General features: G+C 52.6%; 1 protein-coding gene across 24 annotated transcripts in view; it reads right to left on the reverse strand.

The window, feature by feature from the left end:
* Positions 1–75: 75 nt before the first annotated feature.
* The window catches only part of PCBP3 (poly(rC) binding protein 3), a 61,471-nt gene continuing 35,898 nt past the window's right edge, over positions 76–25,648 (reverse strand). For 6 of the 24 annotated variants that reach the window (XM_039700966.1, XM_039700963.1, XM_039700964.1 and 3 more), the window contains 5 exons: positions 22,873–22,951; positions 22,134–22,193; positions 18,829–18,881; positions 16,044–16,213; positions 7,147–7,511 (listed from right to left, as the gene is read on the reverse strand). In XM_039700966.1, coding sequence (XP_039556900.1) covers positions 7,466–7,511; positions 16,044–16,213; positions 18,829–18,881; positions 22,134–22,193; positions 22,873–22,951 — 408 coding nt within the window. In that variant the 3' untranslated portion in view covers positions 7,147–7,465. Of the gene's footprint in view, positions 277–7,146; positions 7,512–13,428; positions 14,357–16,043; positions 16,214–18,828; positions 18,882–22,133; positions 22,194–22,872; positions 22,952–25,648 lie in introns of those variants that run through there. The other 18 variants (XM_039700985.1, XM_039700976.1, XM_039700967.1 and 15 more) reach the window with 13 other exon arrangements.

The raw sequence follows: 25,648 nt of genomic DNA on the forward strand, positions 1-25,648 counted from the left end.
TTGCTGGGGCAGGGGTCTTGGGACATCTGCCAGCACTTTTCTCTCAGCTCCCGGGCCAAGAAAGCTGCACCATGGGGACAGGAATTCCCATCACATCCCAACCTGCAGGACATCTGGTCTGGGTTCTCCTAGGGGAGTCCCCACCACGTGGCACAGCTGAAGCTGGGGGCAGGGGGGCACCATGGATGCAAAACATTTTTGGAGAAGCACTTTCTTCATCTTCTTCAGTTTCAGGGTTTTCTGCTCAAGCCAGTCAGGAATGGGAGAGGCTTGTTCCTGAGGAGAAACCCACAGGGTTACCCAAGACTGCAAAAAACCCTTCTCCTCAGGGCCATGCTCAGGGCAAGGAGCTGGGAACAGGGTCAAATCTGTCAAGGCCAGGAGGTAGAAGCACGAGCACAAGTCCTTAGGGGTATCTGCAGATGAGCATCTTCTTGCTCGGTAAGATGGCAGGAGAGCCTGAGGACCTCTACAGCAAGGCACCCCAAGGTGGTATTGACCATCTGCTCTTTATGGCCAGTGCTGGAGACAGTCCTGGAGAGGTCCCAGGTCCTGCCAAACCTCACATGGGTGGGAGCATTAATTGCTATGGAGGGGTAGGGGGAGAGGTGAAATACCTGAGGGCTGACCCTGGTACAGCTGCAGCTGTAACTTGCTCCCAAAAGTATAGGAGGGCACCAAAAGCTTTAAATAAAACATTTTAAAGCATTAAATAAAATAAAAATAAAGCATTAAATAAAACATTGATGGCTCCAAAGAGCAAACAGTCAACAGCACAAACCCAGCTGACAAACAAAGTTTGCACCCAGGCTGGTGGCATGAAGGCAGTGGGAGACTTGCCGCGCTGGGGGACCATGCAGGGCTGCCGCCACCTCTGTCATCCTGCCTGTCCTCTGACAGCATCTCTGTGGGGATGGTCAGGTGGAAACATCGCAGATTTGGCTGTTGGAGGTGTCGCAAATTGAGATAACTCAGAAGAGCCCAGATGTTCCACTGATTACAAGTTAAAGCAGTGGAGGACCCTGTCCACTCTACACAGGCAGATACATCAAATAATGACTCTTTGGATAAGTAGCATCTAGAAACAGTGGAAAATAATTTGCAGACTGTGCTGAATTGAAACTTCATGAATCAAAAAAAACCCTTCAGGCACTCTTTTTTCACTCCAACATGAATTTACAGAATCACAGAATAAGCTGAATTTGGAAGGGACCATCAAGGATCATCAAGTCTAACCAATTACCTAGTGTGTGGGCTTTTCAGGGCACTGAGGTGTGTGGGCTTTTCAGGGCTGCACACATGGCACCAGGAGATGAGGGCACTGCAAGGCAAATTTTCACAATATCTCAAATCTACTGATGATGCTCTTCCAGAGAGCGAGCACACCCAGGGACAAGTCCTGCTGCCTGACAATTCATGGGGATCAGACTTGATCTGGCTTTCCAACACACCTCCTCAGGCTTCCAAAAGGGAACTCTCCTGGGATTTTGAAAACCAGCCAGCAGCTCCCTGAAAGGGGTGGCTGGGAAGGGATCTGTCTTCACAGATCAGCTCAGCAGAGTAATTTCCTCTTAGCATTCTCCCTTCCTCTCTCCTCTTCCCTCACAGGGGATTATCCCAAGCAGAAGAGCTGACCTCTCCCTCCCTGCGGGCAGGGACAAGCAAGCCCCTCTTGGGAGCAGCTCTGCAGAGCTGGAGAAAGCTGGAGGCCAGCTGGCTGTGTCAGCAAAGATTTAATGATCATGGTATGGCCTGTGCAAGGCGGCTGCTGACCGTACAAGGCCCCCAAGTAGCTGCAGCCTGTCAGACCCCATATGCCCTGGGGAGCTCCTCCCACTCCCCTGGGGACCCTAGTCCCTGCCTGGAACCCAGGCCTGGCCCCCCCAGGACTGTCATCAGGCAGGATGTCCCAGGAGCATCTCACCAGATCTCTGGACTGGAGCAGTGTCCAGCTTCCAAAGCATTTTAAATCATTGTCTTTTCGGGTCTGTGGTGCTAAACCACAGACAACAGCCAGCAGTGTCCTCAGGACATTGAATAGCTATTTCTTTAGACGAGTGCGAGCTAGTTTTGCAGGAAACAAATCCACTCCCAAGTCAGTGGAACTAGCAGCAAGCCACCCTGTCTTGAAATCCAAAAATACATGCCTGTGAAGGATGTCCCCATCCCCCTCCTGTCCAGATAAGGCCAGAGAAACTGAGCGCTATGGCTCTGTCTCTCTTGACAAGAGCAGGGAACCTCCTCCATCTATCCTCCTCCCTCTGGAGTGCCAAGAAGATGCGTGAGGGAAGGTCCTCCAGGGTGCCTGTGCCTAAGTGCCCCAGAGAATGGGTGTTCTCCTTCCCCAGTCCCAGACCACAGCACTGCACTAAACTTTCAGTCCAATTCCAGACCAAACTGGCTGCTGGGGAAAAAAATGCACTTGGGACAGAATTTTTGCTTTTTCTCCTCCCAGAGATTGCGAAAAGAGTGAGTTTGCTCTGTTTTTCTGATATTAACTCTTCCATATAACCCTTTCTTCCCTTTAATCAAATCCACTTGGAAATGGAAAATAGTGCTTCCACAGGAAACATGGAAAGGAGCTGAAATTAATTCCCATGGGAAAAGCCTGGATTGAACCCAACAGTACATACAGAACCAAAAGGTGCTCTGGAAAGCAGAGAAGGACTGAGTTCCAGGCTGCAGCTGGGGCTACTTTGTCTCGTCAGATGGTGCTGGGAGATGGCCCAGTTAGGGAACAGCGAAATTTCCCTGGTTGTAGCCACACACAAAGAACACCAGTGTCCTGCCAACTGCCTGAGTCATCTTTTTCACCTTCCCCCCAACTCCTGGGGACGTGGGCACCCAGTGATGGAAATGTTTGGGATGATGGATGTTTCCATGTGTCTGGTTACCAGGGGCTGCACCTCCCCAGACTGGCTGTAGGACTCCAAGCTGTCTGTCCCAGCCCCTATCCCAGTGTCCCCCCCATCTCTGTGCTCAGTCCTGCGCCACAGAAGCAACCGTGCTGCACCAACCACAAACCCCCCTGGAAAGAATGTGGCTTGTGATGCTTCTGCTCATGATAATTATGCTTTCCACAGTGGATCTCTGTAGAAGGAGGCAACAGAGAAACCCCTTCGAGCAGGAAAACATCACCTCTCCCACAGGTGCCTTGGGAGAATCTCACCATGGCAGAGCAGGCCTAGACAGCACCAGAGTGGGGTCTGGCATCCACCCACCTGCAAAAACACCCCGTGGAAGAGACAACCCATCTTTCAAAATGAAGACAGTCCTACGAAGCGGCCCCTTGGCACCCTTTCCTTGCTAAGGGCTCGAAGACGCCCCAGAAGACTCAGCCCAGCTGGGACATGGTGCTTCTCCAAACCGCTGACCCGGCACGAACTTCCCTGCTGTGCTGTTTGCCAGCTGCATCCGAGCTGGCTGGGGGGACCGTTCCCTCCCTTCCAGTGCTGTTTGGGGATGCACTCTTCCCTTCCCAAGCCACCTCATGGGGTGACCACCACTCCAGTGGGGATTTCCAGCTCACATCCATCCAGCACACACAGGGTGTGAGCGTTCCCCTCCAGCCCACTCTGGACACCCCTTCCATGCTGGCACAGCCAGACACAGCACGGCTCCAGCAACAAATCCACGTCCCCACACCCAGGATGGTGCGTGCTGGGTTAATGTTTTCCCCATTACTTCACTCTGGCCTCCGTTCTTATGGAAAAAACCAAACCATCTGGTAATAATATTTCCCTAATAGCTGTCTGGGTCTGTGGGAAAGCTTGGCTCAGCTTCTTAGGGAAGATGAGAGGGTCGAATGAGAGGGAGGTTGTGGATATGGCGTGGGAGCTGGAGGAGAGGAGATAATGCTTTCAAGATCCTTTTCCTGGGCCACCCCCGTGCTTGCAGGGATTCTCGACTCACGGGGGAGCCACAGGATGCCAGGATGTCACACATTTGGGGTGCCTCACAGTTTGAGAGTCACACTCTCTTCCTCTGTCGTACAGGGAAGGCATGAAGGTGGGCAGCAAGATTCACTTCCAGGACTTTCACCCCACCTCCATTTTACACTCAGAAAATAGAAACAGCCCAAAGCCTGGGGTTTCGGGAGTTGGGAGCGTCATTGTTTGGGAACAAAACTGGCTCAAACCAGAAAGATCAGCAGCACCTGCACTGTCTTCCTGTTCTTAGAGAAAAAGCAGCACGCTGGGACATGCCACCTTCAGCCCTGGGGACATCACTGGAGGGACAGAGGACAGAGGAGCCCCCTCTTGTGGAGTACATCCAGGAAAAATGGGTGGAAAACCATGCACTAACCCTATCAGCAGCTGAGCAGGGAATATTTTCCACTCTTCTGCGATAAAAGGCGTGGCTTGGGTGATTCCCAGGAAGCAGAGCATGCCTGCCGGGCTGGGCACGTGTTCCCTGGGGAAGGCAGGTCCCAGGCGCTCGAGGAACAGCGGAGCAGCTGCCAGACACAGCCCTGCTTCCAGCTGGGGGACTGCAAATGCAGGTTCCACCCAGCCCCACACTCTCAGAGCCCGGCCTGCATCCCTGAACTGCAAAGGGACAAGCTACACAGGTTGAGAACTTGATTTTCCTCTGCTGTGGATTGCATCCCCCCTCTGCATCCGTGTGGATGCAGGCATCAAATCAAAGCATCAATCTCAAAGCCTTGGGAGGGAACAGAAAAAGCATCCTCCTTGTTGGCTGCCCTCTCTGCATATCTCAGCTGGCTTCCTGGCACAGTGCAGCGCAGAGCCAGCCGGATCCTTTCCATATTTTCCACAGGGATGGTCCAGCCCAGCCCAGGAGCTTGCACGTGTCTAACAAACTCCCAGAAGTTACCAGTAGCCCATTCCCAGGCTGTTTCTGCTCCCATTTTCATTAAGCGTGCATGTTCATACTCATTATTTTTACCACCCCAGCAGCTTTCCAGGCTCTGGATGTGTTTGTGCCCTTCCAGAGCAGTGCTGTGATGCAGGAAGGCATGCAGCCCAGCTCCCTCCACCCCAGAGCCACATCCAGCTGCAGCCCTTTCCTAGAAGGATGAAACAAGTCAGCCATCCTTCCTGGCAAGAATGCCTTCCCAGCCCACTCTAAGCAGTGTCGAGCATCTTCCTTGTATCTCTCACAGGCAATGAGAAGCAAATGCAAACCATCCAGCCACGGAGAAGGGGGAATGACTTTACACTGAAAGTAGGTTTGTGTTGGATATATGGAAAGAAATCCTTCCCTGTGAGGGTGCTGAGGCCCTGGCACTGGTGCCCAGAGAAGCTGTGGCTGCTCCTGGATCCCTGGAAGTGTCCAAGGCCAGGCAGGATGGAACTTGGAGCAAGCTGGGACAGTGGGAGGTGTCCCTGCCCATGGCAGGGGGGTGGAATGAGACAGGCTTTAGGGTCCCTTTTAACCCAAACGCCCCGTGGTTCTAGGTTTGCTCTCCTCAAGCCTATTTCCTCTGCTCCATGCAGCAGATTCCAGCACAAGCTGCAGCCAGGGGAATCCCAGCAGGGTGTAAAGATAAGCATCTCCCTCCCCCAAGTTTATTATTTTTTAGAGGCACAGCCAAAGGTAAACAGACTGTTTTAATCTCCAAACACTCACCCTCTCAGCAGGAAGCCATGGAGCTGCAGCCAGCACACAGGGCTGGATGCAATGAATGGGGCTGTGGGGCCTCTGCACCCTTAAATGCCTTCAGTGGGGCACAGAAGCTTTCTCTTGCAGCTGATGAGTCCTGCAGAGGTTAAGCCAGTGCATGCAGGTGGTTCACATCCCTCTGCATCCCACCTCTCCAGCCTGGGCAGGGATTCAAGCCATGTGCTGGGGTGGGTGGACACAATAACTTTTGGGGTTGTTTGCGCACACAGCCCCACTGAGTCCTTCCCCAGGGCTGCTCCCACCCAGGGCTAGCTCTGACTCTGGGAAAATCTCCCAGCTCAGCAAAGGCCACAGAAGGTGCTTCATGGATGGCCCAGGGCTTGCAGGGAGGGGGGAAAGGAGCCCTGAGCCATGTTTCCCAAAGCATTGCTCTCAGGTGGTGACACCCTGATTTGGGGTGGTCTCCATGGCGCTGCTGCTCTGGGAAGGGGATGGGGACAACAACGGGGGTTTTTCTCCATGTGAAAGCATACAACCAATTCCTGGGCAGCAGGAGCCCAGAAAACCTGGTTTTTAGTCAAAAGTGGGTGCCAGGCCTGGAGCTGTACGTTGTGGTTGGCTTGTCAGGGAGCAGGGCTGGGCACCCCAGGCAAGAGCATGTCAGAGGTGGCACAAACAAAGGGAGGATGACTTCCAGCTTCCACAGAGATTTGGGGCTGCTGCTCCCTAGGGTTGAGCAAGGCTGTAGAGAAGGGTGAACTGCCCTGCCTGCCTGCCACAGCCCCTTTGCAGTGCCAAATGGGAGAAGGGATGATGTGCACTTGGAAAATATAATTCCAGATGAAGAAAAAAGGTTAGTACAGCTTTTCTTTGCCTTTGTTTCCACATAAGGCAGAGGTCTGGGCAGGCAGTGCTGGCCTCTCCTGGATGTGTGTCAAGCCCAGGGCTGAGTAGGCTGGAGACGGAGACCCTCCCTGCACCAGGGCAACATGCAGAGCACGAGCAGCGCTCTGGCTCCTGTTCTCGAGTAGAAAGGAAGCATCCCAGAGGAAAACCATGCCCCAATGTGTCCAAAAATAGCACCAGGGCTGCTCCAAGGTCCAGCAGGGTTGGTACGTGGTGGGCTGGTGGGGTGTATTTGAGAGCTGCCATTGTGTGAGGCTGGATGGTGAGCCTGTACACCATCTGGATCCCTAGCAGCCCCTGGATTGCTGGGCTGCTCCCAAGGCCTGGCAGTGACTCACGCTTGCTATAAACACGTCTCCTGCTGGATAATGTATCCCACTCGTCAGTGCCTTTCGGGAATGCTCTAGATTCTCTTTGCAGTGCTCCCCCTGTCCTGTTCCCACCTCCCTCCTGGCAGCCCTGCTCCCATGTGGGATCATTTCCCTATGCTGAGTGGAGCCAGGGCTCTGAGGCCCATTTCCCCAGCCACAGTTTGCTTCATGAGCTCAGTTTCCCCATTAACCATTCTGGGGGCATTGAGGCTTTTGTGCTATGGGGGCACCCCAGCCTCATTCCATTCACAATGGAGGGCACCTCAAGCAACAAAAGCTTTATTACGCTGACACAGATAAGCCACGAAATACATTGCAAAGCATCAGGGGCGTGAGGAAGCGCAGACAAGGGTGGTGAGAAGCACTGGCTCGCAGTGGGTACCGCTGCACGCTGACTGCAAGCTGCTGTCCTCCTGAGACCTGCTGCCCCAGCCCCCCGAGCCCGCTGTTGCCCCTTGCCCCGGCTGAGGGAGCAGGGTCTGGACAGCCGTGGGTGGGGGGTTCAGGCAGTGGCCCCAAGGGTGCCACGAAGGAGTGGGAGAAGCTCACAGGAAGCCGGCAGCATCTTCGGAGGGGGCTCAAGCATCAGCCACTGGCACCAGTCAGGGGGTGAAGGTGTTCCTCCCGTGGGGGTCAGGGTCTGCAGAGCTGGAAGGGCAAGCAAGGAGATGGTCAGGGATCAGTCAAGACTCCGGTACCGGTGCCTCCTGGCCTCTCAGGCTACACGAACGTGAAGCTGCTTCAACACCCTGAGCAACCTTCCAGTGTGATGCTGAAATCACCCACACCCCACAATGCCAAGGTAGAGGAGCCATGCCCACACAGAGCTCTGCTACACGACAACAAATTTCCCTTTTTGGGAGCTCACACCAAACACATCCAGCATGAGCTGGGCTGCCAGGTGAGCCCAGGTGGTTGCCCGGCATGCTGCATTTGCCTCATGGGCTCTCACTGAGGGCTGAGAGCAGCCTTTTGGGAGCTTCAGAGAAGCCATCTGAACACACTGCGGCTGTTGCTGGGCTGAGGATCTGCCCTTTCTCTGCCCTACAATCCCATGGCTGCAGGGATGGTGACTGTGGAGAGCTGGTTCTGCTCAACCCCATCAGCAAGATTTGGGGGTGATGAGCAAGGGCACAGCTGTGCTGGGGGTGATGGGCAGCTGAGAGAGGAGCATTGGGGAAGGGCACACATTCCCTACAAGCTCTGCCTGGCACTGCACTGCACCGCCCTGCCTCTGGAAATCACATTTCAGCCCAAAATATGTCGAGGGGACATTTACTTGCGACAAGAATAAATTTTAGTCTGCAACTGAAAATTTGTTTTAAGCATAGAGATGGCAGTTTCTCTGGGTTTGCATTTTTTAACTGGCTTTTTACTGACAGTTCCTCTGCAGTGCTCCTGAAAGAGATTTGGGAGCATGACTACGTGTTTGGCAACACAGAGCAGCATCCCTTGGGAAAACCACATCACCAGCTGCAGCAGCAGTGTCAGGTTACATCACTTCAATGTCTTCCCACCAAAAAACCCTCCACACTGCTAACTGACTGCTTTTGGATGAGTACATTATGGCCTGCTCCTCTTTGCACTGGGAAATCCTGTTGGATATCTGCTGTGGTTTGATCCCAAGTTGTGCATGTGCTCCTCAGTTCCAGAGCAATGCTACCCCATCCCTCGGTGTTCCGTGTGCCTGGCCACACTGCCAGCTGGCTGCTGGCCCATCACCACTGTGCCCATGCTTGCACAGAGCATCTCATGCCCTCAATGTGCCCACCCTCCCGTGGGGCATCCTGTGCCACCCAGTCCCATTGGACACAACAAAACCCAGAGAAGCTCCAGAGACAAGCACCACTCATCCCAATTGATCCAGACACAAATTCTCTCAGACAGAGGCTTTCCCCAGGGACAAACAGTGACACTGCCTGCAGGGAACCAGGACACAGCACTCCAAGTGTGCTTCAAATATTCCAGTCCTCATGCACATTCCAGCCTATCCTTTCGGGATCAAAGCAGTTCCTTCTGGAAACAACACGTGTCCTAAATCAGCCACAGTTCTGTGGTTCAGAATGGGGCTCACACCCAAAGCCCCCTCCCACTGCTCCATCCTCATCCCCATCTCCCGGCTGGTTTTCTTCTCCTTGTGCAGAATGGACTTGATCATCATTTCTAGGAAGAGACATCGCTGCGGTTAAACTGCCTAAACACAAGTGTGGGAATCCAGAGCCAGCCTGGCTTTGAACTTGGCTGTGTTTGATCTCTGGGATGCTTTTGGAGCGATCCAGAGTGTCCTCTTCCTCTTTGCAGGACAAGGGTGCTGGGACAGAGTGGGAGGAGGGCTGCACATCTGGGTGGAGGGAGTTGCACATCTGGTACATTCAGTACTTCCTGAAAGTCACTGCCACGTTACCCTTTGGACGGGGGCCTGGAGCTCTCTGCATAGCACAGCAGATCAGGATCTGCAGCTGCATTCCTTTTGAAGGGAAAGCAAAAATATCCCTCTCCGCAGAGTCCCAGCTCCCTGTAACATCCAGCATGGGAGCAGGGGGACTATATGGGAGACCATGACCTTTCTACCATGACCAAGTCATTCCGGCAGCTGCAGAGGCTCCTGCTGCCAGCAAAGGCACAGAGCAGGCAGCTTGGGAATGCGTCCCTGGGGACCACGGGCATGGAGAGTCGTTGCACCTCCCCAGCAAAACCTTGTCCTTCTGCCAGCCAGAGGGGGCTCCGGCCAACATAAGGGGATGGCTTGTGCTCGACACACATCCTTGCCCATGTGGGCTGGCTCCACGAAGGTCCCAGCACTGACAGGACCATTCCTACATCGGGGGACGGTGCCAGTGTCCCGCTCGCGGGATGCCACTGCCCGTCACCAGTGTCACGGACACACACACACAGAAGCCCGCTCCCTTTCCAGCAGCGCGGGATGTCCTCTGCACGCACCGGCGCAGCGGCTGGAAGCGCCGGACATCCCAGTGCCGCCCACATCCCGGCGTGGCTGTCCATGATCCATGAAAAGCTGGGCAATGGGGACATCTAGTGACCAGCCGGAGGCGCTCAGAGCCGGGGACCGGCTACGCTCCCGGGGCGGGGGCTGCAGCCCGGCAGGGCTAGGGGAAGATGCCTTCCATCCCTGTGGCCAAGGAGAAAATGGGATTAAGCATTCATCCCTGCCACACCACGCAGAGATCCCCCAGAAACTCTACCTCTGCCCGTACAGGAGACAAGAGATTACCCATGGTAATGGAGCATAAACTGGGAATTAATATAATTAAAAGTGACCAGCATGGACACAATAACAAATGCTGGAGTAACAGCTCAAAGAGAGGATGAAATTTAAAGAGTCTCCCCTGTGAAAGTCACTTTCCCTTAGGGGAAACAGTCTATTTTTTTTCAGCCTTATTCTGTACTAGTTTTGCAAATACCGTCTAGGGGGAGAAAAATGCACAAAAAAATACTCCAAACAATTTTGGGAGCACAACAAGGATATGCAGGGGGAGTGGGGACCTTCTGCTGAGGCCACAGGGCTGAGCACAGACCTCAACTGGCCCCTCTCTGATGGAGATCCCCACAGTCCAGGGGCAGGAGGAGGCACTGGACCAATACTTTCCAGTCAAAATCAAAATATCCCCTTAAATAATTCATTCCTAAAGAGTTTGACTGAGTTGGTTGCTTCCAGAAATTTTAAATCATTCTGGCTGGATAACATTGCATTGTTTTGGGAGAGAAAAGCAATGTACTAAAGCTATTCTGTTTATTAACTGGGACATTCACCTTGTACTGACTATTCACAGTAGTATTAGAGATTTTTCCCAGTGGCATGGCTGTGGACGCATCATCACAGTATTTCAAGTTCATCTAAAATGGAAACGCAAGACCTATCACAAATCAAAGCAAAACACTAAGGCTCCTTCCAAAGAAAATAGCAAATCTCCTTTTGAGTCATCCCAAGGAAATCAAAGCTGAGTTTGATACATTCCTTGTAATTTTGTTGTTATCCTTGTTGAGATCAAGATGCTCCCAAGAGATGCTGCAATGGTTTCAACACCTTTCTCCAAACCTCACACAAGCCCAGATGATGATGGATAATCTGATTCCCACATAACACTGCAGTTTCATCTTTTTTTTTTCCTTTATAAATTTGCAAAATAAGCTTGGCAATGTGACCCCCAAAGAAAAGTTGTGAAGTCAAAGGGAATGCCAGGAGGAGGGATGCTTCAGGTTGTCCTGTGCAGTATCAGGAGCTGGACTCAATGATCCTTGCAGAATCCTTCCAGCTGAGGATATTCTAGGATTCTATGACTGTGCAGTGCTCCTGTGAGGTGACCCAGGTGAATGCTACTGCTTGGACTGTCCCTTGTCCCCCTGTGGCTGCATCCAGCATTCCCTGGAGCACTCCCATCAGCACAGATCCTTGTGGGGGCACAAGCCTTGACACAACGAGCAACACTCAAATCCAGCCTCTTCTGCCTCACCACTGATTCCTGGGGTGACTTTCCTGCAGCCTGGCTGGGTGATGGATGCCTGGCAGTGGGCTGGGATGGGGATGGTGCCCAGAGGGGGTGTTATCAGTGGGTTCGCTGGTGTGGGGATGGCTGCAGAGGTTTTGCTGCAGTCTGCTCCCCCACTCCAGCAGCCTCTGAGCTCAGCTGCGTCTGGCAGCCCCAACCTGGCATTTGCTATTTTCGGCAGCACTGTCTCAGTGGAGGTGGGGAATGGCACAGGGAGCACACACACAGAGCAGAGGAATTCAGAGCAGCCATGATCTGCAGGCACTGTGCAAAGCCACTTCTGTGTCCAGGATGCTGTCACACTACCTGGCCTTCCCCAGGTGTCTAAATCCCACAACCTTGTTGGCCTGGGATGGATTTCTCAGTCTTGGTCAACGTGATTCTGCTGCTGCTGTGCCTCCATCTTCTCATGAAGCTCTCCTCATGCTCCAGCTTGTCCTACAGCCCCACAGAGGAGCAAAGAATGGCAGGATGGGCTGGCTTCCTCCATACACCATCCCACTCCGAGGGGACAGCACCCCAGGCTGCCATGGAGCATGGTGGCAGTGGGAGGTGAAGCTTTTGCTGTGGCTCACCCCCCAGGCCACCAGGGTGGTTATTTTCACTGAGTCTCACACACAGATATTTCATTCTTCCAACAGATAAAACACTTATTCTAAAGCAGAATGAGGAACAGGAGAAGATCAGGAGTGCTCCTTGCCAACAGATGACTCACCACCTTGGCAGGTGGGTCTGTGCTTTGCTGGCCAGTTCGCGACTTGGAGGAGGCCCTGTTTGGTGCCTGCCTCCCTCCATCCTCAGCATCAGCACAAATACGTGGGGGAGGTGACAGGAAGGGCTGCTGGCCCCCCCTGAGCCCCTCAGCACTCCCCACAGCAACTGTGCTCCTCTGGATGGGGAACCACAGGATGCTCTTGAGCCTGTGTGGCGCTGGGCCACCCAAAAGGTACAGCTGAACCCAAAAGGCACAGCTGAACCCAAAGTGGGGAGAGCAGGGCAAGGGGTTGAAGACAGCAGCAATGCACCTTATGGAGGATCTGGGAGCACCTTTCAGCCACAGAAGCTTGGAATGCTTCAGACAGCTGAGCATGCACAGGTTTCAGGATACCTGGGCAGAGCAAACCCTGATGCTCAGTGGCACCACCTTCACCCTTCTGGGCTCCTGGGCTGTGCTCTCACCCCCAGCAGCTCCCTGCTGGAGCCCACAGCCCCCTGCCCATCCTTGGCTCCACTGATGCAGTGGCATCGCCTGGGATCCCTGACACAGCCTGTGTGAGTGCTGAGCAAGCACTACTGGAGACAGGAGGAGAAGTGGGCCAGCATCCTGGCAGGAGAAGGGTGGGAAACTGCCAGTGGTGCCTGCTGGTAGTGAGGGTTGAAGAGAGGGAAAGGCCCAGAAAGTCTTGGGGCTCACCTCAAAAAACAACGCATTTCCCATGTGGTACAGTGCAAAAATGTACTGTGTGGCTGCTTCAGCTGTCTGGGGACACAGTGTATCATGGTCCCCTCATATGCAATCCGGGAAAAGGGACAATCAGAATTAACAGATGAAAAATGTACATTTCCCTGCTGGAGAGGCAGGAGAGAGAAGACAAGCCTGGAAGCAGAAGGCAGGGCTGGGCACAGAGGGTCTTGGGGAAGGGTATGGGAGACACACATGGCAGATCCGTCCAGACAAGGGGGCAGTGAGACATGATGGTTGTCACACCATAACCTATAAATTAATCTCAGGGAAAACCAAAAGATTATGCAAGCCAAATACTCTCCCTTTGGAAAAAAAAAAAACAAAAAAACCCCAAAAACCAGAAAGCATGGAACCACTCAGGAAGTGCATTGGTCATTTCTCTAAAAAAATGAAACAAAAAAAATTATTATGCCAATGATAAATAATAGTAGTAATAATAGTAATAATAATGATAATAATAAAAAATTGAGAACTCTTGCATACAACCCCCACCTTCCCTCCAAGTAGCTAAAAAGGTGTGGAAGGATGCAGAGGGAAGGACGGGGCTGGCATTGTTGGGGAGACCCAGGAGAAGAACAATCGGAGCCCATCAGTACCAGAGCTGCACAGACATTTATTGAACACAAACAACGACAAACACAGCTGGCTCACAGAGCTTCCTGAGGTTTTGCTTGTGGGGGATTGCCAAAAGAGTGCTTTCAGAGGCCCCTGGGGGTGTGAATCCCATACAGCTGAGTTCTTCCCACTTCCAGGTGCTTGTTAGTTAAAAAAAAGAGTATTTGTGTGTATCTCTCTGTGTGTGATTCCCTTAGTTTAGTAGGAAAATGGGCTTGTCTGGACCATGCCATGTTCCAAGAGAGAAGCCTGTGGGTTGAACCCGTACTTGGCTTCTGCTTCCCAAATGACACGGGATGAAAAATATGCCCTTAGCCTAAGGGCAGGGGCGTGAGGCTGCAAAGGTGAGCCAGGACAAGCAAGGGAGAGCACCAAAGGAAGGAGGGTGAGAAAAAGTAAGTCATCTGAAATATGCACAGCTCTGGGTGGCATCATTATGTCCATATGCTACAGAAAGTACCGCCAATGTCAACTCAAACATATAGGTAGCTATGCTAGACTGATACTAGAGACCCCGCCAGCTCCTGAAGTCTTGCCAGTGAGAGAAAAAAACAATGCCCCTCCTCCCCCCTCCCTTGTCCCCAAAAAGCAGATGAAGAATGAACACCCTAACGCTGAAAACAAGGACCATAACCAAAGAGTTTGGGAGCAGCTTCGGGAGCACAGAGCAAAGAGCTTGTAAAGAAACGTTCCAATGTGTGCATATGCGCCCATGTGTTTATATACATATATATATATATGTTAGTAAAGAGAAGAGTATCTGTGGAGGCAAAGGGAAGACAGTAAATGTACAGGCAGAACAGGCTGGGTGGAGTGCCGGTGGCTGGAGAGGGTCGGGTGGTGCGGAGTGGAGGATGGTGGGTGGAAATTAGAGTGCGCCCATTCCAGTGACCTCAGACGTCAGCCTAGAATAGACAGGGGCAGAGAGAGGGGTGGGGGGGAGACAAAAAACAAGTGCTTAATCACCAGAGCAGAAAAGAAAACGAAGACCCTGCGGGGCAGTCCTCTTCCTCTTGCCCAGATCCCACCTAGATGGGGTGGGCAGAGCATCACTGGGTGGCCTGGCGTTCCCCCGGGGAGGGCATGGGGGGCTGAAGCACAGAGCCAGTGCAATGGCTGGCTGCATTCCCCTCTCCTCACTGTGGCCAGGTTGGGGTGTCACCCACCAGAGGTGCTGGCAGGAGTCATCCCAGAGCACAGCTTCTTTTCCAGCAGCATCCCTCCACAGGGGACAGGCAGCTGTGCCAGCTCCCCTGGCTGCTTTGTTTTGCTCTGGTTTGGAAACTATGGGAGAGGCTGAGCCCCATCCAGCCGCCTCACCTCTGCACAGGGGCAGCTCAGCCAGCCCTTTACAGCAACTAAGAGCCACTTCTTTTTCTTTTCTTTCTCTCTCCTGTCTGGCGGGGGTGGGGGGATTGGCAAGGATCTGCAGGGAAGTCACTCAGCCATGCCCATGGGTGGGGGGCTAGCCCTGTCCCTCACCCGAGCAGTGGGAGAGGTGCCACGGGCATGGGCAGCGGGGTAGGATGGGATGGCAGGGGTCTACTACAGGTCAGGGCTCGAGTGGGTTGGATGCAAGGAGGACAAAGCACATACAGACCTCACCGGTGCTCCCAGCCCACACCCCAACAAGTGTCCATCACTGCCAGCAGACCCCCGTCCTCGGGGCCCTGCCAGCAGCCTCCCTCCTGCACGCATCCGGGGCTGGCGACGGGTTGGCACAGCATCAATCCTGCCCAGGCGAATGGGCCCGTTTGAGTGACTCTGCCAGGTGGGTGCAAAGATACCAAAAAGGTCCTGTATCCCCTTAAACGCACTCCCCATGAGTCCACAGACACAGGCAAACAGATCTGAGTGAGCCCCCTGGACGCAGCTCACTGCCTGCATGGAGCAGGGCCCCAGCTCATCTCTGCAGCTACGCCTCCCCTGCACGCTGCCCTGGCAGGCCCTTGCTGGCTCCCATGGCACAGGCTGCGTCTCTCCCCGGACGGCAGCAGTGCTGGGAAACCTTGGCCCCTGTGAAATCCTGCAGTGCCAAGCTTTTCATGATGAAAAGGAAGCAGTCAGGCCATTCCCAAGTCTTGCGTTTATTGGACTGATTGTTTTCACTGAATGGAGGAACGCCTTTTGGAGGCCTGGAAGCACGTGGAAGACGCAGTGAGCGATGCTGGGATCCCTGCAAGCAGGTCCCAAGTGATGCCTCCCTGCAAGTGGCTCAGCTCCATTCCTGTCCCCATCCCCTGCCTCATCCACAGGACAGACAGCGGCAACTTGGCCTACCCACGAGCAAAATCCTTGAGCGAGGGTGGAGGGAAGGCAGGCGCCTGGTGTGACCTGCGGCCACTCCGCCAGCAGCATGGTGGCTCCTGGTCCTCAGCCAAAGTGCCAGCTGAGGCCAGATGTCCTGCTGGCAATGTCTGGTCCCTGCTCAGAGGTCTTAGCAAGACCATCCCAGCTGCCCTTGGGAAGCCCCTGCTGGCCCCTGGCACCAGGAGCGCGTGTTGCTCCCTGAGTGCCGGCAGGACAGGCTCGGCCATGGTGGGATGGGATCGGCTGTGGTGGGAGGCGGTGGAGGTCGGCAGGGGGTCTCACCTGGCGTTGATGAGGTACTGCGCAAGGCTGATGTTTGCAGGGGTTCCTGTGATAGTAATTTGGCGCTCCGATGACCCTTCCGTGGCATTCGCGATTTTGATCTGCGCTCCCGACATCTGACGAATTTCATTGATTTTGGTCCCTTGGCGTCCGATTATGCAGCCTATTAGCTAGGAAAGAAAGCACGGAGGGAATGTCTGAGAAGCGGCAGCTCTGGCAGTCACCAGCAGGACGTGAGCACACCTGGGACAAGAGTGACCTTAATGCTCATGAAAACAGGAGAGGGACAGCCTGGGGTGATTCCTACCAGCACGTGAGCATGGTCCTCCAAGGACACATCCAGAGACCAGCCCCGCTCTGCTCCTTGTGAGGAAGAATCTCCATTATCTGCACATGGTGCCCAGCACCTCAAAGGGCTTCAAGGAGGACTCATTTCAGTAATAATAATTTTCATGGTTTAATGAATGGTCAATGTTTTGCAAGTACTTATCCTCTTGCCAGGCACAGCAAACCCAAAGGTGGTTTGGACACATTACTATAAGGAAACAAGCCTGCTGCCTTCCCTGGTGACAGACCAACCCCAGGAGTCCCCTCATCAGCTGGTGCAGTGACCCCATCCCACATTTCTTCTATCCCACTGGGACACCCTCAGTGCCTCTGCTACCCCCTCTAGCTCTTTTGGTGCAATCCAGTGGCTTGCCAGCGGGCACAAGAGAGCACCACACAGCTGTGGCACCCTCAGAAAAAGTGGATCCCACGTAAAAGCACGTCTTGTGTACTCTTTTGAAAAAATCAGAGCCGGGTGGAGACTTGAATTTCCTCAAATGTTCATCCCTTGAATTTCCTCAATGATCCTCAGTGGCATTGAATTTCTTCAATGGTCTTTGCTCATTTGTCTATCTCCCTCAAATCATCACCAAAGCTTGGTAACACATACGGGGATATCCAGCTTGACCAACACGGGCATGAAGTGCTCTGCACGCCCTTCTTGGCCATTTAAGCTCTTTTCCAAGGGCATTTTATACATGGGATATTCATCTTGGCAGCTGCTGGATTTCTGCACAGTATAAGTAAAGACAATTACTTCTCCAAATACTCCCTGATCCTTTGATCAGACCATGGGGCTGCAATGGTGGTTTATCCCATATGGACTTGAATATACACCAGAAGGGTATCCACTGTCCCAGGGTCTGTGGGGGAATGTTCAGCCCATTCTGGTCTTCACAGCACAGAAATAACTCTGAGATGCTTCAGCAAATGAAAATCTGCTGGAGAGACCTGAGGAGCCAAACTATTTAGTCAGATGCTCAGCTACGCCCAAGTTTGGTATCATCCGATTTTGTTCCACTGTAGCACAACTCCAAGCTACACCACTAAAACACACCTGGTGACTCTTAAAGGAACCCAAACATGTCCTCTGCTTCCTGAGAGGGTGGCAGTGGGTGTTTAAAAGGTTTTGAAACAACAATGCGGGGAGCTAAGGAGGAGTTTTTCAAGATGCAGGTGATAACATCTAGTATCTCCCAGGTCTGGTGAGAGCTGGGTCTCTGGTGAGTGAATGCTCTGAATGCTCCTGAACTTCCAAACGTCTCCTGGCATCCTTTCCTCCCATGTGAGTTCTTTTGCAAGGGGGCTCTTTGTTTCTGAAGATGTCTTCATTGCTCAGCAGACGTGGCTGCTGGAGACTCAGGAGCACTTGCAGAGCTCCCTCCAGCCTCCTGGAGAGGGGTCCTTGCTGGGTGGAGCAGATCTGGGATCAGGCCCCCACTGTCTCCTCTGTAGATCCCTTCCGTGGTGATTTGGCCTAGGGCAAAGCACCTCCAAGGGTTTCAGTCAGCAGGTGCTCACAGGCTCTTGCACTGCCATGTCTCTTGGGTGGACACAAGTCTTGGCAGAGGTGCCCGGCAGCTGCAGCCGGGATTGCTGCCCTGCCAGGGCACGGCCAGCTGCTGATGAACAGCAGGAAGAAGGAGCAGCAGCTGCCAGGCCCCATCCAGAGACTCCTGATGAGGGATGGGCTGAAGGTGCTTGTTAGTGATGGAGGTGGGAGCAGAGATTGGATGTCATCCCTCCACTTGCCCTCATCCTGATTTGAGCACAGACTGGATCTTAATCCATAGAAACCAGTCCAGAAGCAAGTGAGGCTCATGGATCCAGGTGCTGGCTGTGTCGTGCTCTCCATCCCACCTCCTCCCTGCCCAGCATGGCTCCAGCTTCCTCCCAGCAAATATCCCAGTCCAGCACCCATGTTACCACAAAGCTTCCACCTATCAGACCCCACATCTGCCTGCCAGCAGTACTAAGATGAGACGCACTGTCCTTCAGACACTTGTGTGGCACTTTGTGGCATCAGAAACGTCACTTACCTCCTCTTCCCCACCATCCCACCCCATCACCACCCTTGAGCTGGAACATCATCTCAGACCTGCCATGGCCTGATTAAGCAATTAATCAGGGCTGGCATGGGAGCTCTCCCTTTCCCAGTGCTGTTAACTGGGCATGTTTCATGAGCACTGAGTTCACTTAGAAAGGAAAATGGAGCACTAAGGATTGTACCTAGGCAAGCTACAGACGGAGTAAAGTCCAATGGGTGCTTTGTGCTGCAGGTTGATCCCCAACGGACTGCACATGGATGAAGGAACATGGGGAAGGGGCATCTCTAAATGTATTTAACAAAGCCAAATAGCTGCACACTATACGTAGATATATGTATATATATGTAAACATGTATGTGTATATACACACGCGCACACGGACATGCCAAGAAGCACTTGGATTTACTTACATCATTGGGAATGGTGAGTTCATGAGTACTGGCCGGGGGACTGGCATCCAAACCTGGGCAGATGCAAAGGAACATGGTTAGAGCCGGCAGAGGCAGCGCGACAGAGCTCCGCTGCTTTCCCGCAACACTGCCAAGGCTGCGTCCTGCTCCGGGCTGGGAGGGGAAGGGGATCACACACTCCGGGACAAGGAGGAGGAAGACAGTTGCTACCTGACTCTGGTGGAGGTGGGTGTCACCTTCCCTGCATCCCATGAGTGCTTCGCTTCCCACCCTTCATCCTTTCCACTGGGAATGGCTTCAGAGGAGAGTGCAAGGTTCCAGCATCAGCAAAGAGAGGTGGGTGAAACAACTTCCCACACAGCAACAAAGAGCATGCCGCCTGGGACACCCACCAGCCCCACAGGAATGCTGTCCATGCACCCTCCAGCCCTCTCTGGATGCAGCAGCATTGAGCTGCTGGCATGTGACAGAAGCTCAGTGCCCCAAAACCAGTATCCCCGTGGGATCCGCTGGCACAAGTCCTCTGCAAGTTAAGCCTCACAGACTCTCATGCTGAATTTGAGACAGATTGCTAAGACATGCGACCTAGCTGGACCCAGGACCAGCTGTCCCTCTTATTCCCAAGGGAAAGCAAGATGAACAGTATGGAGATCTAGATCCTGCCTCCCTCCAAAATCACACAGTGAGGAGCGAAGGCAGTGGTGTGTTTCCTCCCACCCTCCCCTGGGTCAGGGAGAGCTCTCTCCTCCATGGTGGAAATGGCTGGAGCCAGCAGGATATCCTGTGAGTGCAGCTCCAGAAGTAAGAGGACACCATGCCATCGTGCTCCTAGGTCAAAGCCTGCCTCTCCTCTCCTGCCTCTCCCATGGCTTCCCATATTAAATCACCTCAGTGCCAAAGCAGGGACCATACTATGTGAAATCTGCAAGAAAGAAGCTGTCTGGTGCCTGTCAGGAATTTGCAGTAACTGGAAAAAAAAACCCCTTATCCTTATGATACAAAACACTTATGAAAGCTTGTAAGAACAGAAGAGACTGCCAGATCTGTATCCATGGAAAGAGGGTGGTTAAGGAGGTGCAGAATGAAGAGACAAAGAGACTGCAGGGCTCCTGCAAAACAAGAGAGCAGCAGCATCCAATTCCTGACATATTTCCATGGAGGGCCTCAGCACAGAGGAAGAGGAGCTCTGGTTATCTCTGATGTGCTCATGCATGATCTTAGGATGTTAGGAAGTGAGGGTGAGGAGGCCCTGACACCAGTTGTCCAGAGAAGCTGTGGCTGTCCCATCCCTGGAAGTGTTCACAGCCAGGGTAGATGGGATTTAGTACAACCTGGTTTAGTGGAAGGTGTCCCTGCCCATGGCAGGGGGCTAGAACAAGATGGGCTGTAAGGGCCCTACCAACCCAAACCATTCCATGATTATGGGGCAATGTACTTCCTGTGCTTCCCTGAATGCATCTTCCCAGACACACATCACTGACATTTTCCTGCAGGAGGCTTCTTCACCAGATTTTTCACTTGGGAGCACAGAGAGAAGAGGAATTGCAGGGAGTGAGGATGCAGATTCTCCAGCTGGCAGCCCTCTGCTGTCATTCACCCCTGCCAGGGGTACTAATGCCAAAACCTGCACAAAACATCTCCTGCCCAGGTATTACACCACAGTCAATGCTCCATGCTCCATGCTGGCTTTACAGCACACACTTCACCTGGACTGGCCAGTACACTGAGCCTCCTCACAGTTTGGGGCAAGGTGAACTGCACCTATCACAGACATATCCCTCTGGTGAGGGTGTCTTTCCCTTGGCCATGTGTTACAAGGTTCAGATCAGCAACAGCCTGGGTGTGGCAGAAAATGTCTTCTGAAGGGAGCAGAGTGCCAGTGAGGGCTCTGAGCAGCACTGAGCCATCCAGGGATCTTAGGGAATAGAAACTAAGCTCCTCTGACTCCAAGGCAGCATCCTCCATCCCACACTCAGATGACAGGGATGATGCTGAAAGCCCTTGCAACATCTGGTGCCATGGTACTGCACCACCCCTGCATCACACAGCCTTTGAGGAATGGCCACATTCTTCTCCATGACATGGAAACTATTTATTTCCTTACTCCAGATTCTGCTTCTCTGATATGTACAAGCTGTTCTTGAGCCTGTAACAGGTGTCAGGGCAGGATTAATGCCTTGGTTGACTGCAAAGGGCAAAGGGGGCATGGAGAAAACATGGCTGCATAGGTCAGTGTCATGAAATCTGTATTTCTGCAGTCTTGTGGGGTCTATTTGCACAGGCTATGCTTGCTTTCATAATTAGGTGCTGTCACCAAACCTTTGAGGCATGCAAAGGATGGCTGTGTGCTGCAGGTCTGGTTCATCCTGCCTGTGAGCCTCCAGGTCTCTAGATAGCTCCTCTATGCAATGGTAGGAAAAAAAGGACAAATCTCTTCCTCACGGATGAATGTGGGACATCTGACAGCAAAATTTCTCCAAGGCTGCAGCCACACATTGGCTCCTCAGGGTCCTGTCCCACTAAAATTGCAACTCATCCTGAATGGCTCGGAGCTGCATGTCATGGCTGTTCCCATCGACACTGTTCTGTTGTTTCTGAGCAAAGTTTATGCAAAATTAAAGGCAGGAATAAGGGTAGTGACTATGGTATCTTTCTGCTACACAGACAGAATTGAGGGAGACCTCACCACACCTGAGGGGCAGCACAGATCTCTGCTCTCTGTGGCTAGAGACAGAACTTAAGGGAACAGCATGAAGCTGTGTCAGGAGAGGGTCAGGCTGGAGATCAGGAAAAGGCTCTTCCCCCAGAGGGTGTCGGGCACTGCCCAGGCTCCCCAGGGCATGGGTACGGCACCAAGGCTGCCAGAGCCCAAGGAGCATTTGAACAATGCTCTCAGGGATGCACAGGGTGGGATTGTTGGGGTGTCTTTGCAAGGCCAGGGGTTGGACTGGATGATCCTTGTGCGTCCCTCCTTCCAACTCAAGATATTCTGTGGTTCTATGGCAGTTACGCACAAACATCACAGAGCCAGGTAATAAAGCCCAGGCACTTTTCCTTTGATCACAGAGCCAGGTAATAAAGCCCAGGCACTTTTCCTTTGATCACAGAGCCAGGTAATAAAGCCCAGGCACTTTTCCTTTGACATGCTGCACCAAGGAGAAGAGTGCTGCCCTGCTCACCAAGACAATCTGCTGTCTTCTCCATGAATACCATGATTCCTCTCAGAACACAACAATGGCACAGTCCTATTTACGGAATACATTTCAACCAAAGCCTGCTTACTTCCCTCTAGCTTTGTGTTTTACCTGATGACTGGCCCATCAGATTTTGAGCTTCTTCGGAGGAATGTAAGGGCAGCTTTTCTCCTGAAGAGCAAAGAAGAAACAGGTTTAATGCTTTTCCCTTCGAGGAGATAAGCAATGTCACTTCATCTAGGAAGCTCAAAATATGATGAACATACCATCAGAAAAGTAATTTCCAAGCAGTACTTTAAGTACCTCCATACCCTGTGCTCTATCTGCTTCCCAGGTCACCGGGAACATGCCAGCCTTGAGAACAAGGCTCGGGCCACGCCAGGCCTGGCTGTCCTCCCGTCAGCGCAGCCCCTCCGGCCATGACTCCTTGCCACTGCGGGAGTGCCGTCCTGCCTGGCTCAGCACTGCTCCCCGAGGCAGCACCCCCGGCCGGCCCCGAGCCGCTTCCGCCGGGAAGGCGCGGATGTCCCGCCGGGAGAGTGCGGATGTCCCGCGGGGAGAGCGCGGATGTCCCGCCAGAATCTGGAGCGGCGCGGGGCAGAGGATGCTGCCTCCTCCGTGGAGGAAGGGACGGTGCTCACGGCTTCTGCCAGGAAAGCCCAGGCTGAGAGCTTGCCCTTGAGCACCATAACCCCCACAACATCCATTAAGCCTCTCCTTAACCTCTCCCCATGGATATTGCCACTTTTTACTCGCCCTGCTCATTTCCATTAAACAACAAGAGTTTAGAAAGAGAGAGAAACTCTACAGGTAAGAGAAGGATATCTTGAAAGGGCGTGTGGGTACGTACCAGGGAAAGCGGGGGTGGTCTGTCCAAGGGGAGTAAAGGGGGTTTGCTGCATAGCCAACTGGTGGAGCTTGGTCAACTGCTGAGGGGTAGGAGGGACATTAGAGCTAAGAAGGTTATTGTCATAGAGTACAACAAGTCACACCGAAAAGCAAGAACAAAATTATAATGGGGCGGGGGGGGAGGAGAAGGAAAACAAATCAAAAAATATAAGAAAAAAAACCTAAAAAAAACCCAAAAAACAGGAAGCCATGGTGAGACATGGCAAAAACATTAGCAGAAAGGACTTGGCCTGGGTATACTGCAATAAAGCCCAAATCTTTGGCAGAAGTGCTTGGTCAGGGTCTGAAGTACGATACCAGCAGGAAGCCCATTCTTAGTGTCAGTTCAACTCCTCTGCCTCAGTGCAGAGCCAGCTGGTGGGCGTCACAGCCAGCACCCAGGAACTCTTTGTCCCCCCAGGGCCACATTGTCACCACTTGTCCCCACAGCACATGTTCTTGTGCTGTGCCTCCAGTGGGAAGTGCCTCTGGGAGATGGATAAACAGCATTTCTTTATGCCAGGTCATTAGAAATATGGGGAATTATGGGTTTCAGTCATGACCAGTAGGTATTTCAGATCCTTGTATCCCTTGTTGTACTGAAGAGGTTTTGCTGCCTGCTCAGGAAGTTTTATAGAGAGGTGCTTGTTTGGAATACATTTTGTGCTCAGTTTTACTGCTCCAAATTTAAAAAACAAAAACAACAACAACAACAAAAACCAAACCAAAACAAACAAAAAAACCCAAAACAAACAAACAAACAAATTTAAAAAACCCCCAAACAAACAAAAAACCAAAAACAAACCAAAAAACCAAAAAGACAGGAAAAGGAAAGAAAACAAACCAAACTGGGCTGAAGACTGGCAGTGAGCAGGAGGGAGACTCTTTATCACCTCCCACTTTCACAGGTGCTCTGGGAGTTGTCAGCATAGCATCACCCCCCAAATTTAAACTGCTTCTTTTGCCCATCATCCCTGGCAATGGGGAGGCAGGAGTTATAGTTTCGATGTTTTGAGGGACAGCAAGACTCAAACACCTCCTTGCTGCTGCAGCAGGGCTGGGGAGGGAGAGTGGGGAGGTCTGGCTGGCAGCAGTGGGGGGGAAATGCTGGGAAGAGCTCACCTGGGGGCCTGTGCACACTAGGGGAGGCTGGAGGGAAGCAGCAGGAAGGAGTGAAAGACCTGAAAATCCCTGGACAGCTTATCCATGGGATCCCTGTCCTGTCTGGAGAAGCATGAGGACACCCAGCCTCTGCTGCCTCAGGGGAGAGGTCTCACCACTCCACAAAAAGAGGTGTCTGCACATCTCTGTGCCTATTTTGGCTGTCATTGGCTTACTTTAGCCAAAGGTGTGATATGATGGGTTTCTGCCACAACACAGATAACAGTGGGCATGCCACTGCTCCTGTAGGGAGCAGGGACATCAGCATCTACTTCTTTTTAACTCCAGAACTATCCTGTTTTCTGGAGCTGCACCCGGTTTCTGGAATTCCATGTGACACCTGGTCCCACTGGCAGGACTCCAGATGAAATCTCTTTGCCCAGTGGGCTCCAGCTGTGCCCTGAGACACCGGTTCTGCTTTGCCAAGTGGGGGAGACCAAAATCTTTTCTAACACTGACCTAGTAGACTTTCCAGACATAGTTTGGATAGTGGTATTTATGCAGCCCCTGCAATTAGAGCAATAAACAAGGCTAGGAGAGGAGAAGATGGCTGCATCCAGGTGTCATAGAAAAAGCTGCTACATCATCTCTTCCAGCTCATCTTCCCCGGTCAAGGGAGGGGATTGTCCCCCTCTGCTCTGGTGAGATGTACCTGAAGTACTGCATCCAGCTCTGGGGGCTCCAGCACAGGAAGGACATGGATCTCTTGGAGCGAGTCCAGAGGAGGTCACGGAGATGCTCCAGGGGACTAAAGGGGGTCCAAGAGAGCTGGAGAGGGACTTTGGACAAGGGCCTGGAGTTACAGGACAGGGGGGAATGGCTTCATATTGACAGAGGGCAGGATTAGATGGGATATTGGGGAGGAATTGTTCCCTATGAGGGTGCTGAGGCCCCTGGCACAGGGTGCCCAGAGAAGCTGTGGCTGCTCTTGGATCCCTGCAAGTGTCTAAGGCCAGGTTGGACATTGGGGCTTGGAACAGCCTGGGATAGTGGAAGGTGTCCCTGCCCATGGCAGGGGTTTGGAGTGAGATGAGTTTTAAGGGTCCTTCCAACCCAACCCAGTCTCTGACTCTATGATCCCACAGCTTTGATGGCAGGCAGCTACCCATCACATCCCAAACAGCCAAAAACACCCAGGCATTGCTGAAGCCCCGACTGAACCAAAGCTTCCCCTGCCCCAGAGTGTTTGTCCAGGGACAAAATCACTGCAGGAGAACATGCTGGGCATTCAAAATTCTGCCTGCTTTGCAAAAGACAGGCACTAAACTCAGACACCTAAAACATGTTTAAAATGCCCTAAAAGCACATTCTAGACTGGATTCTGCACTGAACATTGTTTAAAATGACCAGTCATTGAAAGAACACCCTGAGAGTAAGGATGGAGTGAGTAGACCTGTACCAACAGCTTAATTCAGGAAATTTGCTGGGAGTGAGGCAGAGTGCAGTCAGAAAATGTGTTTTAATCCTGACAATCAGAGGAATACAGGAACAAGGAAAACATTAAGCTGTTGACATCACTTGCAAAGAAAAACTGGGATAAAGACTGCATTGATCTCCCCTAACTATACAAGTTATTT

The sequence above is a fragment of the Passer montanus genome, unplaced genomic scaffold (genome assembly GCF_014805655.1).
Source record: "Passer montanus isolate IOZ18808 unplaced genomic scaffold, ASM1480565v1 scaffold147, whole genome shotgun sequence".
Classification (NCBI taxonomy): Eukaryota; Metazoa; Chordata; class Aves; order Passeriformes; family Passeridae; genus Passer; species Passer montanus.